We start from the raw sequence: 15,220 nt of genomic DNA, 5'->3' as shown, positions 1-15,220 counted from the left end.
TTCGAACCTGCTAGCGAGCGGTCGCTCAGTTCCAGACCGTAGCGCCTAGAACGGCACGGCCACTCTGGCCTGCGTGATCATTGCACCATCGTGCGATATTTGTATGTAATGGAGAAGGTTAAAAAAATCTGCTCTAAGCCAAAATCACAAAAATCAGCTGGTGAGCATTTATGCATCTCTGCTTGCTCGTCAACAATTCTACATCAACATTTATACTCCGCAAGCCTCCAAACAATGTGTGGCGGAGGGCACTTTACGTGCCACTGTCATTACCTCCCTTTTCTGTTCCAGTCGCGTATGGTTCGCGCGAAGAACGACTGTCTGAAAGCCTCCGTGCGCGCTCGAATCTCTCTAATTTAACATTCGTGATCTCCTCGGGAGGTATAAGTAGGGGAAGCTATATATTCGATACCTCATCCAGAAACGCACCCTCTCGAAACCTGGACAGCAAGCTACACCGCGATGCAGAGCGCCTCTCTTGCGGAGTCTGCAACTTGAGTTTGCCAAACATCTCCGTAACGCTATACGCTTACCAAATAACCCTGTGACGAAACGCGCCGCTCTTCTGTTGATCTTCTCTAATTCCTCTGTCAACCGGACTTGGTACGGATCCCACACTGATGAACAATACTCAAGTATAGGTCGAACGGGTGTTTGTAAGCCGCCTCCTGTGTTGATGAACTACATTTTCTAAGGACTCTCCCAATGAATCTCAACCTGGCTCCCGCCTTACCAACAACTACTTTTATGTAATCATTCCACTACAAATCGTGAAGTGCTGTGCTACGAATAGCTTCCCAGAGGTGTAACAATTGAGACGCCCTACAGACGCATTCCATGAACAACGACCAGGAAGACTACGTGAAATGACGCTACGCCGCCATGCGTTCTTCTAAGCTGACCAAAAGCAGTATACAGAAGTTGGGATGGGAAGTCATTCCGCACACACCTTCCTCACTTGACGTTACGCTCTCAGATTTTCACAATTTCCGCTTTCTATCGAACAGCCTTCAAGGGCCTTCCTTTCTGCAAGAAAATGCTCTCCGGACATGACTCGACACTCTTTGCCACAAAGTTAAGTGATTTCTACAGTCGCGGAATCGAAAAGATATCCCAGTGTTGGCACACAGTTGTAAATAGTGAAGATAAATATATATTATCGATGACTTAGGTCTGTGCTGTGTGCATCTGTTGCATTTCTTACACGTGTGGAAAAACACTACAAACTTCATCCACATCTACATACATACTCCGCAAGCCACCTGACGGCATGTGGCGGAGGGTACTTTGGGTACCTCTATCGGTTCTCGTATTGTTCGTGGAAAGAAGGATTGTCGGTATGCCTCTGTGTGGGCTCTACTCTCTCTAATTTTATCCTCATGGTCTCTTCGCGAGATACACGTAGGAGGGAGCAATATACTGCTTGATTCCTCGGTGAAGGTATGTTCTCGAAACTTCAACAAAAGATCGTACCGAGCTACTGAGCGTCTCTCCTGCAGAGTCTTCCACTGGAGTTTATCTATCATCTCCGTAACGCTTTCGCGATTACTAAATGATCCTGTAACGAAGCGCGCTGCTCTCCGTTGGATCTTCTCTGTCTCTTCTATCAACCCTATCTGGTATGAATCCCACACTGCTGAGCAGTATTCAAGCAGCGGGCGAACAAGCGTACTGTAACCTACTTCCTTTATTTTCGGACTGCATTTCCTTAGGATTCTTCCAATGAATCTGTCTGCCATCTCCTTTACCGACGATCAACTTTATATGATCATTCCATTTTAAATCACTGCTAATGCGTACTCCCAGATAATTTATGGCCGGCTGACCTGCTATATTGTAGCTAAATGATAAGGGATCTTTCGTTCTATGTATTCGCAGCACATTACACTTGTCTACACTGAGATTCAATTGCCATTCCCTGCACCATGCGTCAATTCGCTGCAGATCCTCCTGCATTTCTATACAATTTTCCATTGTTACAACCTCTCGATATACCACAGCATCATACGCAAAAAGCCTCAGTGAATTTCCGATGTCATCCACAAGGTCATTTATGTATATTGTGAACAGCAACGGTCCTACGACATTCCCCTGTGGTACACCTGAAATCACTGTTACTTCGGAACACGTCTCTCCATTGAGAATGACATTCTGCGTTCTGTTATATAGGAACTCTTCAATCCAATCATACAATTGGCCTGATAGTCCATATAATCTTACTTTCTTCATTAAACGACTATGGGGAACTGTATCGAACGCCTTGCGGAAATCAAGAAACACGGCATCTACCTGGGAACCCGTGTCTATGGCCCTCTGAGTCTCGTGGACGAATAGCACGAGCTGGGTTTCACGCCACCGTCTTTTTCGAAACCCATGCTGATTCCCAAAGAGTAGATTTCTAGTCTCCAGAAAAGTCATTATACTCGAACTTATGCAGGAACCCAACATTTTTGCACAGTATTTAACTGGTCACTGGCTAACGTAATTTCAGGCGCCCCAGGGTCCACTACTGATCCGTGTACGGGAGGAGAAGCAGTACAAGCCACAGCCACGGCCACCGCAGCAGCGCCTGCGGCCGCAGGCCTCGGCGGTCCCCAAGGTGCAGACGGACAAGCGCAGCAACAGCAAGCGGTCGCCGCTTCTGGAGCAGCTCAAGAAGGAGGCGGTCGCCGACGAGGACGTGGTCGCGCTGCTGCCCAGGGGCTTCCAGCTGCCGATCCCCACGGAGGAAGACGCGCAGGAAGCGGAGGGGGGCGACAACGGCCTGGCGGTGGCGCTGGGCCACCGAGCGGAGCTGCCGGCCAGCGAATACGCCCAGGTTGGACAGGTGGGTCGCTTCGTACTTCTGCATTTCTCCAACAATGTGCTGACCGAATCGCGAGGGCCACGACTCATACCTGTAAAGATACTCTAGGCACAAGTCTCCAGCATACACTAGACTGGCCCTTAAAATTGCTACACAAAGAAGAAATGCAGATGATAAACGGGTATTCATTGGACGAATATATTATACTAGAACTGACATGTGATTACATTTTCACTCAATTTGGGTGCATATATCCTGAGAAATCAGTACCCAGAACAACCACCTCTGCCGGCCGGGGTGACCGAGCGGTTCTATGCGCTACAGTCTGGACCCGCGCGACCGCTACGGTCGCAGGTTCCAGTCCTCCCTCGGTCATGGATGTGTGTGATGTCCTTAGGTTAGTTAGGTTTAAGCAGTTTTATAAATTTTAGGGGACTGATGACTTCAAGAGTTAAGTCCCACAGTGCTCAGAGCCATTTGAACCAACCACCTGTCGCCGTAATAACGGCCTTGATACTCCTACAAATTGAGTCAAACAGAGATTGGATGGCGTGTACAGGTACAGCTGCCCATGCACCTTCAACACGATACCACAAGAGTAGTGACTGGCGTATTGTGACGAGCCAGTTGCTCAGCCACCATTGACCAGACGTTTTCAGTGGGTGAGAGACCTGGAGGATGTGCTGACCAGCGCAGCAGTGGAACATTTTCTGTATCCAGAAAGGCCTGTACAGGACCTTCAACACGAGGTCGTGCATTATCCTGCTGAAATGTAGGGTTTCTCAGGGATCGAATGAAGGGTAGAGCCACGGGTCGTAACACATCAGAAATGTAGCGTCCACTGTTCAAAGTGGTGTCAATGCGAACAAGAGGTAACCGAGACGTGTAACCAATGGCAACCCGTACCATCACGCCTGGTGATACACCAGTATGGCGATGACGAATACACGCTTCCAATGTGCGTTACCGCGATTTCGCCAAACGCGGATGCGATCATGATGATGCTGTAAACAGAACCTGGATTGGTCCGGAAAAATGAAGTTTTGCCATTCGTGCACCCAGGTTCGTCGTTGAGTACACCGTCGTAGGCGCTCCTGTCTGTGATGGAGCGTCAAGGGTAACCGCAGCCATGGTCTCCGAGCTGGTAGTCCATGCTGCTGCAAACGTCGTCGAACTGTTCGTGCAGATGGTTCTCGTCTTGCAAACGTCCCCATCTGTTGACTCAGGGATCGAGACGTGGCTGCACGAACCGTTACAACCAGATTCCTGTCATCTTGACTGCTAGTGATACGAGGCCGTTGGGATCCAGCACGGCGTTCCGTATTACCCTCCTGAACGCATCGATTCCACATTCTGGATCTCGACCAACGAGAGCAGCAGTGTCGCGGTACGATAAACCGCAATCTCGTTACGCGACAATCCGATCTTTTTCAAAGTCGGAAACGTGATGGTACGCATTTCTCGTCCTTAGACGAGGCATCACAGCAACGTTTCACCAGGCAACGCCAGTCAACTGCTGTTTGTGTATGAGAAATCGGTTGGAAACTTTCCTAATGTCAGCACGTTGTAGGTGTCGCCACCGGCGCCAACCTTGTGTTAATGCTCTTAAAAGCTAATCATTTGCATATCACAGCATCTTCTTCCTGTCGGTTAAATTTCGTCTGTAGCACGTCATCTTCGTGGTGTAGCTATTTTAATATCCAGTAGCGTATACTTCGTCATACCGTTATCATTGTCATAGTCATAGACATATCCACTGTCATATGAAAAACATGTAAATACGAACATCCAAAATGACTTGTTATAAGCTGGTGCAGTACAGCATTCACATAAATGGGGTGGGGGGGGGGGGGGGAGGTATAGACCTCGGGGTATGGAGTGTTTTTAATATTTTGTAAGATGACTGGTGACTTTTAAGTAACGATAAAAGAGTGCCAGTTCCACCTCTGTTATAAATCTGCGTAATGTAGACTTGAAGGAAAAATTCGTCACTGCACTATATTTTTTTCTTACCCTGGGAGGTAGGGGGAGGGTTCATGGGCCATCATCGCCCCCGTATATCGCGCACTTGTTTACATGAAGAACTTCAGAAATACCACCACCAAGGTGCTGTATCTGCTGTACCAACTCGCAGGTTATAGTCTTTCTACATCTACATCTTCATCGATACTCCACAATCCGCCTTACAGCACGTGGCGGGGATTATTCCGTATCACTACTAGTCATTTCCTTTCCTGTTCCACTCGCAAAAACGAGGGAAAAACGAGCCCTAATTTCTCCTATCTTATATTCGTGGTCCTTGCGTACAGTGTATGTTGAAGACAACAGAATCGTCCTGCAGTCAGCTTCAAATGACGCTTCTGTAAAGTTCCTCAATATTGTTCCTCGAAAAGAATGTCGGTTCCCCTCCAGGGACACCCATTTGAGTTCCCAGAAGACATCTCCTTAACACTTCCGTTTCGTTCTAACCCACCAGTAGCAAGTCTGGCACCCTGCCTCTCAACTGCTTCGATGTCTTCCTTCAATCCAACCTCGTACTGCTCCCAAACAGCAGTACTCAAGAATACGTCGCACTAGCGTCCTATATCAGGTTTGCTTTAGAGTTTAACCATGCTTTCCTGGATTTCTGCCAATAAACCGAAATCGATCATTCGCCTTTCTTGCCAATCCTGCCACAATCCTCGTATGCTCGTTCCGTTTCGTATCGCTTTGCTACGTCACTTACGCCGAGATACTTAAACTACGTGACTGTGTCCATCAGGATGCTACTAATGCTGTATCTGGTTAGTACGCGAATGTTTCTCGTACTCATTTGCACGAACTTAGTTTTATACAATTAGAGATAGCTCCCCATCGTATCAACTAGAAATTTTGTTTAAATCATTTTGTATCCTCCTACAGTCACTCGACACCTCACAGCTCACCACAGCATCATCAGCAAACAATAGCAGATTGCTGCCCAACCTGTTCACCAAATCATTTATGTATATAGAGAATAATAGCGTGCCTCTGTTATTTCCCTGGGGCACTCCTAACGAATCCCATGTCTCTAATGAACACTCGGCGTCGACAACATGCTGGGTTCTGTAACTTTAGAAGCCTTCGAATCACTCACATACCTGTGAACCTATTCCATATGCTACTACCTTCTTTAACAGTCAGCAATGGAGCACCGTATCAGACGCTTTCCGGAAATCCAGAAATTGGAATCTTTGATACACTTCAGCTTTCGACATGTTGCGCAAACCAACGACGTCATGTGTCTTCTAGACGACGTGTACTGCAGACCATTAAAACTGGACCACCAGAAAGAATAGCAAGTAAAGAAATTTTTCTTATTGTTTTCGTGTACAGTATTGTAGTAGATATATATAATTAAACTAGTAGGGGATGCAGAGTGTGAAATTCAGTACAAAGTGCTACCAGCTCAGCGGTTCTAACCGCAGTGGGCATCAATTTGGAGTGAGATTCAAGAATACATATAGGTATGCCGTTCTATGCTACTTCAACTTTATGTCTGTAATCATAGTGTATGGCGCGTGGTAGCATCCTAATCACATGGTTCAAATGGCTCTGAGCACTATGGGACTTAACATCTGAGGCAATCAGTCTCCTAAAACTTAGAACTACTTAAACCTAACTAACCTAAGGACAACCCACACATCCATTTCCGAGGCAAGATTCGAACCTGTGACCGTAATAGTCGAAGTGTTCCGCACTTAAAAGACTAGAACGGCTCGGCCACCGCGGCCGGCGCATGCTAATCTCTGGGCAACCTATGACAGATGGTTTTAATGGGTAAGACACTGAAGAAAGTGGTGACAGCTTGGAAGCTAATCACGGAGACCTCGAAGAATTTCACTGGCACCTACCTCAGTACTTCAGAAACGCTACACCTTTTGTCCAAGTTACAGCCAGTGCCAACCAGACGTAATGACACAACATAAAACCTGGTATGACGATGTTGAATTAAATTTAGTGACGTTCGTTCTTCACATATACTACCGCTTGTCTTCATGCTTGCCAAACCCTAGCTAGGCCAGCCAGGTCGCCGGATCTCTCCCTAATTAAGAGGTGTTGCGTATTATGGGCAGAGTCCTCCAGCCAGCTCAGCATTTTGACAATCTAACGCTCTAATTGATCAGAATTTGGGACGATATTCCTCAGGAGGACGTCGAATAACTCTGTTAATCAATGCCAAGCCGAATAACTGCTTGCATAAAGACATGGACTAACCCGTTATTGACATGCTCAATTTTCGAAGCTCTTTCACTTGAATACATTATCCAGCTTTTTCTGAAATTTTGATCATTTGTTTGTCTCTACCTGTAAATAGCATCTGCGGATTTCCGTTCCATTTGGATAATTCCTTCGTGGTGCGTCGCTTTTCTTTTTTCTTTTTGGAAGTATATTATACATCCATTTTTAATTCAGAAAACGGATTTGAATGTTAGTTATTAGTGAGAAGATTGTATTGTATCAACTGTAAGAACCGAATCTTTTAGCAACACATATCGCAATTCGACAATGGCAGGATCTTGATGTGCTGAAACCTAGACTTCCGGCGTCACGATATTGCTGCTCGCGTTTGTTCGTACTCCTCAACTGCTGTCATGCGAATATCGAGTACATGAACTGAGGGGGAATATGATGTCGCGCTCCACTACTGCTCGTGACATTTTGTTCGTTCGGTCAGGAAATGGGCAAAATAAAAGAGGCCAATCTTGAATAAAGATTGAGCTCTTCTGGTGAACATCACAGAAGATGCTGGAAATTACCACCGTTGACGTCGACTCAGCGCTGTGCTCGACTTATCATACTACACTATGTGATCAAACTTATCCGGACACCTGGCTGAAAATAACTTACATGTTCGTGGCGCCCTACATCGGTAATGCTTGAATTCAATATGGTGTTGGCCCACCCTTAGCCTTGATGACAGATTCCACTCTCTCAGATATAAGTTCAGTTAGGTGCTGGAAGGTTTCTTGGAGAACGGCAGCCTATTCTTCACGGAGTGCTGCACTGTCGGTGAGGGCTGGCACGAAGTCGGCCTTCGAAAACATCCCAGAGGTGTTCTACAGGATTCAGGTCAGGACTCTGTGCAGGCCAGTCCATTACAGAGATGTTACTGTCGTGTAACCACTCCGTCACAAGCCGTGCACTATGAACAGGTGCTCGATCGTGTTGAGATACAATCACCATCCCCGAATTGCTCTTCAACAGTGCGAAGTAAGAAAGTGCTTAAAACATCAATGCAGGACTGTGCTGTGATAGCGTCACGCATAACAACAAAGGGTGCAAGCCCCCTCCAAGTAAAACATGACCACATCATAAAACAACCGCCTCCGAATTTTAGAGTTGGCACTACAGACGCTGGCAGATGACGTTCACTGGGCATTCGCCATACACACACCCTGCCATCGGATCGCCACATTGTGTACCATGATTCGTCACTCCACACAATATGGCTCCTTACACCAAGCGAGGAGTCGTTTGGCATTTACCGCAGTGATGTGTGGTTTATGAGCAGCCGTTCGACCATGAAATCCAAGTTTTTTCACCTCCTGCCTAACTGTCGTAGTACTTTCAGTGTAGCCTGACGCAGTTTGGAATTCCTGTGTGATGGTCTGGATAGATGTCTGCGTATTACACATTACGGCCCTTTTCAACTGTCGGCGGTATCTGTCAGCCAAGAGACGAGGACAGCCAGTGCGCTTTTGTGCTGTACGTTTCCATTCACGTTTCCACTTCACAATCACATCGGAAACAGTGGACCTAGGGATCTTTGAGTAAGGAAATCTCGTGTACTGAAGGCTGACACAAGATGACACCTGATGATATTTGAAGTTTGTGAGTTCCGCAGTGCGCCCTATTCTGGTCTCTCACGATGTCTAATGATTACTGAGGTCACCTAATATGGAGTACCTTGCAGTAGGTGGCAGCACAATGCACCTAATATGAAACTTATGTTTTTGGGGGTGTTCGGATACTTTTTATCACATTGTGTATGAGACGCATTTAGCAGCTCTGCCTGACGGATAGGACCAGTAGCGTTTTCAGTGTCCTGACGCAGCTCTCCCGATGTGTGGGTCTTATCTGACTGCACATGATCCTTCGCTATGCCCCACAAGTAAAAATCACAGGGAGAGAGATCAGGCTATCGAGGTGGCCAGGTGATTGTGTTGCCTCAGCTGATTGTCCTCTCCTCACCGATACCTCATGATGTCGTGACGAGGTTGCCAAGTGGTTGTATGCTATTGCTTTATATACAGTCGTTCCTATTATGCGTGTGGATGCAAATATGGATTAAACAGATTCTGGCCATATTAAACAGTGTTAACATTTTGGTGAATGAGTCGTTTCAAGATCCGAACACCAGACATTTCGCTCCAAACACCAACCTTGTTATTATACAACGGTTGTTCAAAGATCTGATTGAAATTTTATGATGCATAACGGTGCTTGCTCTGTGAGTTCACATACTCTGACAGGCTGAACAGGACCTCATCTGAAGGAATCAAGCACTGACGATGCAGATGTCTTGCTTCCATTTCACCCATAAACCATCGGAGGGACTCCACTCGCTTAACTTGACTTGAACACATTTACTCTTCCATAACTATAATCACGTATAAATATAGATGTAAGTCCTTTTTGACAATGATTCGACATAAGCTTCTTTGTTCCAGGCTTTCCTTCACTCCAACAAAGTTTTGAGTCGTTCGAACTCTTGTCGGATAGCTATGTTTTATACTCACTACAGAACCCTTTTCGAGCCATTTTGCCACCACGTTAAAATTGAAGACTTAGCTAGAGGTTTTGTCAGAACACTTTCAGTGTTAAACCCTTGCGCAAACATTTATGCACACATCTTCACGAATTTTACTTCTCATAATACTCCAGAATGATCACGAGCTGTTTTATCCTGAGCATCATTTCGTGTTACATTCAGCTGAGCACGGAACACATCCCTTCATCTAACTCACTCAAACATAATTACACACAAAGGTACTCGGGACAGAGAATGTGGGACAAGCATATTCGCAGACGTGAGACAGCATCCGTTTGGTTCCTAGCATTTTCTGTGATGAGTAGTTCTCCTGTCCATTAATGAGACTGAGTTTCGCGTCAGTCTTGTAAGTATTTATGGGGCCAGGTAAGTATTGAGGTGACAAATTTCATGGGATACCTCCTCATATCGTGTCGGACCTCCTTTCACTCGGTTTATAGCACCAACATGACGTCGCATGGACACAACAAGTCTTTCGTTGGAAGTCCCCTACAAAAATATTGAGCTATACTGCCTCTATAGCTGTCCGTAATAGCGAAATTGTTGCCGGTGCAGGATTTTGCGCACGAACTGACCTCTCGATTATGTTCCATAAATATTCGATAGGCAGCCAGATCACTCGTTCGCATCGTCCAGAACGTTCTTCCAACAAATCGCGAACAGTTGTGGCCCAGTGACATGGCACATTGTTGCCCATAAAAATTTCATCGTTATCTGGGAATATTAAGTCCATGAATGGCTGCAAATGGTCTCCAAGTAGCCGAACATGGTCATTTCCACTCGATGACTCAGTCTATTCCATGGAAACAAAGCCCACACTATAATGGAGCCACCGCCATCTTGCACAGTGCCTTGTTGACAACCTGGGTCCATGGGTTCGCGAGGTCCACGCTACCTTCGAACCCTGCCATCAGCCCCTACCAGCTGACATCGGGGCTCATTTTAACAGGCCACCGTTTTCCACTCGTCTACCGTCCAATCCTCAGGAGCCCAGGAAAGTCGCTCCAAGCGATGCCGTGCTGTTAGCAAAAGCACTCTCTTCGGTAGCCCATTAACGCCAAATTTCACCGCCTGCATATTTTAGTCGTGCATCCCACATTGATTTCTGGGGTTACTTCACGCAGTGTTGCTTGTTTATTAGCCCTGACAACTCTACGCAAACGCCGCTACTCTCGGTCGATTAATGAAAGCTGTCGGCCTATGCGTTGTCAGTAGTGAGAGGTAATGCCTGAAATTTGGTATTCTCGGCACACTCTTGACACTGTGAATCTCGGAATACTGATTTCCGAAATGGAATATACCATATGTTTAGCTCCAGCTACTATTCTGTGTTCAAAGTCTGCTAATTCCCATCGCGCTGCCATAATAACATCGGAAACCTTTTCCCATGAATCACCTGATTGTAAATGGCAGCACCGTTAAAACACTGTTCTTTTGTCCCTTGTGTACGCGATGCTACCGCCATCTGTATGTGTGCATATCGCTCCACCACGACTACTGTCGCCTCGATGTATTTTGGCTTAACTTATGCGCTGTTGGTCTGAAATGCTAGTAATTGTTTACTGAACGCCGGCGGTATTAAATTCCAAACCCCTCTGTACTCACTCATGGAACGAAGGCATGTACCACTGTTCATCATCTGTCTGATGATGATATTCTGCTATGAGGCACCACTGGCCTTACTCGGCATGATGTTCATACTTTCGAAGTTATCCCGCAATACCAGTTTCCCAATAGCTTGAAAATTTTTAACATTATTGCCATTCGCTGCATACAATTTTGCAGTGTTTTCTCTAACTGTTTTTGTAAAGTGTGTACCCGAAATTTTTTCATAATGTCCTCGTTTCTGATTCTATCGATATTTTCATGCACTTTGGTAACAATTAAAAATTTATTTTTTGCACGTTTCATATGTATTTCTTGTTCCGTATTAAGAACTTCCGAATTTCTTCCATAAACAGAACTATTCTAAAAGACGGAAGAGATTTCAAACATATATTGATTCCAAACTACAGAAGATATAAAAACAATTCCAACGTAAGTGGAAAGAGAAAAGTTCAAATTTTTATGCATGTAATGTGAGTACGATGTGTTACGCAAGTATCAAAACGGTGGCTCATTCCCTGCCACCCATGAAGCAGCTGCTCTCTCGTTGTTGGTCGTGATGATTTACTTTTTCGTAAAAATCTACTGTAGTGTACCTCTTTTGAAACTACGCCCTCCGCCCTGTTTTAGAACCAGATCCCAAGGAACAAAATAATGTTTTTCGAAGCTTATTTACTAGCGATTGTAAAGGAACTGAAAATATTGTGATTTAATCGCAGAGGTGCTGAAAAATTGTTCCAGTGACACACCAGAGAAATATCTGGTAAACTTTTTATCTTTGAGAGACATAGGAACAATTTCGCCCTTCGTTTTTTATTTCTTGTAGGAACGACTACCTTTTTGTTCTGATGGGCTGGTGGGATGTCGTACTGTCTAATTACTAGTGTGTGTGTGTGTGGTAAATGAATGAGTTAAAAGACGCAAGATGTGTTTTATATTATTTTCATCGCACAACAAGCCTTATTCCCATGCCTATGGAGTATTTATGTTAAGCAGAGAAGGCGAGTTTTAGATGGAACCGAAGATCTTCAAAACGGCGCTGCTCAACAATAGAGGTACGTGATTGTGCTCTCTACTTTCCTTTCGTGGCCGCTAAAATTACTTCCGATTCGTTTTGCCGAGACATTCAGAACCTGCAATCTTCTTTTTCTTATAAAAATACTAGTCCGATGCAAAAGAAATACTCTTAGATTTAAATAATTGCCATTCTTTTACCCAGGCCACGGGGAATGATAGAACGTACGTGCCTCTACTCTGAATGTACGTTCGCAATCTCCGAGTGTGTTACGACGAAATTATTTCACAATGAAAATTTCTCATCAGACCGCAACCACTCGCACGCGAATGTACGTACCCTCTGAATGTATCTAGTCAGTCACGCGCGTTGTTTAAAAGCTTTACTTTTAATATTCAGTGGATTACATTTCCGAAATAAATTTTTGTTTATGCTGCAAATCGTACTTCACGCGAAGTATTTATTACGTAAGTTTCAGGCTCAATTTAATAAAAAAAAAAAAGATTCCGAATAATAGAAATAAAGAATAACAATCAAACAAATCAAACCTAAATAAACAGAAAGAGGGAACGTTACACGATGTAGCCCAGTTCTGTACGTCCAAAGTTCTCACGAAGCTGGCCTTTCCTTACATTTCTCATAACGCTACAGATATTACATGAATACGTACTGTCTGTTGTTTCGGACATGTCCGAAAGAAAGACACCACGCGTTGATATACCGAGCAGGGTGACGTAGTGGTTAGCACACTGGACTCGCATTCGGGACTCGCATCCTAATTTAGGTTTGCCGTGATTTCCCTAAATCGCTTCAGGCAAATTCCGGGATGGTTTCTTTGAGAGGGCAGGGCCGACTCCCGTCCCCCATCCTTTCCTAATCGCATGGAACCGGTGACCTCGCTGTTTGGTCCCCTCCCCCCGAATCAACCAACCAACGCATTCATGTAATTAATTCGCCTAAATGGGCAATGAATCCACCGTCTTCAGTGCGCATGCAAAAGTATGTCCGACCTCCTGCAGGAGTGTCAGAATAGGGAGCATAAAAAAATGGACAGGGTTCGCGGATAGGCGGCGCTCCGTGGGAATGTGGGTCGGCCGTGAGATAGTCCACGCACTGCGAAAAACACTGTGTCCCAAGTGGAGCAGTGATTAACGCACCTGCCTTGTAAGCAGGAGATACTGCGTTCCAGTACGGGTTTCGTACAACCTTTCGCTCGTCGCTGCTGATTTCGTGTCATGTCCCGACGCAGCTGCATCACTTATCCCTCCCCTTTCCTTTCTCCACCTCCCCCCCCCCCCCCCCCCAACAACCATAAATTTACATATGACTACAGATAGTGCTAGAATGAGACTCGAACTCGGGACCTTGGGTAGCTCAGACGGCAGAGCACTTGCCCGCGAAAGGCAAGGAGTTCGAGTCTCGGTCCGGCACACAGTTTTACTCTGCAGGAAGTTTCATACAGACAGTGCTGCCTAACACACATTTATTCATAGAGATGCTTCAGTTTTATTGAGTGCACGTTTCTCCTCCTTCTTTAGTATAGATACTTCAGTTCTACTCCTGTTAACATCGTGTCCCTAATGTCATATTTTGCACACCATCGTCCTACTCAATGCTTGCTTAGTGACAATTCCATCATCCTTCCCACCTGCACTATGACATTTTTCTTTTATAAATTTCGCGACTTTAACATCAAAGTGTCGCGGCTGTCCACGAAGCCTCTTAAACAATTATTTTACGTGCTTACACTTTCAAGTGGCGAACACTTCTTTGGTTGCTACATGACTGTTCCTAGGCACGTCACGAAGCTAGAAAGGGTGGAGGAAAACATCGAAACACCCACATAACACATTACCATACGGTTCGCAAGTGCCACAAATAGTTTCCAGTCTCCTCGAATGGATAAGTACAGGTATGGTTTCCAAGGGAATCTTACATTATCCTTCGTGCAGAATAGTGGCAAGTTGAGGTAACGATGCTGGAGGTGAAAAGCAATCATGCACCATATACTCCACAAAGGCTCAATAATATTGAGGTCTAGTGACTGTGGTGGGCAGGGGAGAGGCGATGATTAATCCTCGATCTCAAAAACGCCGTCTTGGACGATGAAATCTGCGTGAACAGGGGCCCCGTCGTCTTGGAGTACAGGACAACCATTGAGATACAGACAATGCACCGTGGGATGGACCCGGTCAGCGAAAATGGTCACATAATCTACATCTACATCTACATACATACTCCGCAATCCACCATACGTTGCGTGGCGGAGGGTACCTCGTATCACAACTAGCATCTTCTGTCCCTGTTCCACTCTCAAACAGAACGAGGGAAAAATAACTGCCTCTGTACGAGCCCTAATCTCTCTTATCTTATCTTTTTGGTCTTTCCGCGAAATATGCGTTGGCGGCAGTAAAACTGTACTGCAGTCAGCCTCAAATGTTGGTTCTCTAAATTTCCTCAGTAGCGATTCACGAAAAGAACGCCTCCTTTCCTCTAGAGACTCCCACCCGAGTTCCTGAAGCATTTCCGTAACACTCGCGTGATGATCAAACCTACCAGTAACAAATCTAGCAGCCCGCCTCTGACCTGCTTCTATGTCCTCCCTCAATCCGACTTGATAGGGATCCCAAACGCTCGAGCATTACTCAAGAATAGGTCCTTTACAGATGAAACACATCTTCCCAAAATTCTACCAATTAACCGAAGACGACTATCCACCTTCCCCACAACTGCCATTACATGCTTCTCCCACTTCATATCGCTCTACAATGTTACGCCCAAATATTTAATCGACGTGACTGTGTCAAGCGGTACACTACTAACGGAGTATTCAGAAATTACAGGAGTCTTTTTCCTATTCATGTGCTTTAATTTACATTCATTTATATTTAGAGTTAGCTGCCATTCTTTACACCAATCACAAGTCCTGTCCAAGTCATCTTGTATCCTCCTACAGTTACTCAACGACGACACCTTCCCGTACACCACAACATCATCAGCA

The 15,220-nt window shown here is 45.4% G+C and overlaps 1 protein-coding gene across 1 annotated transcript in view; it reads left to right on the top strand.

The window, feature by feature from the left end:
* LOC126273246 (uncharacterized) overlaps nucleotides 1-15,220 on the top strand; it is a 143,802-nt gene that overhangs the window by 112,472 nt on the left and 16,110 nt on the right. Inside the window, exon 3 of the mRNA XM_049976790.1 lies at nucleotides 2,492-2,827. Coding sequence (XP_049832747.1) covers nucleotides 2,492-2,827 — 336 coding nt within the window. The remainder of the gene's footprint in view (nucleotides 1-2,491; nucleotides 2,828-15,220) is intronic.

This window comes from Schistocerca gregaria, chromosome 5 (genome assembly GCF_023897955.1).
Source record: "Schistocerca gregaria isolate iqSchGreg1 chromosome 5, iqSchGreg1.2, whole genome shotgun sequence".
In the NCBI taxonomy this organism is placed as follows: Eukaryota; Metazoa; Arthropoda; class Insecta; order Orthoptera; family Acrididae; genus Schistocerca; species Schistocerca gregaria.
The sequence above is the reverse complement of the archived record's forward strand: the minus strand, read 5'-3'. Positions and strand labels throughout refer to the sequence as shown.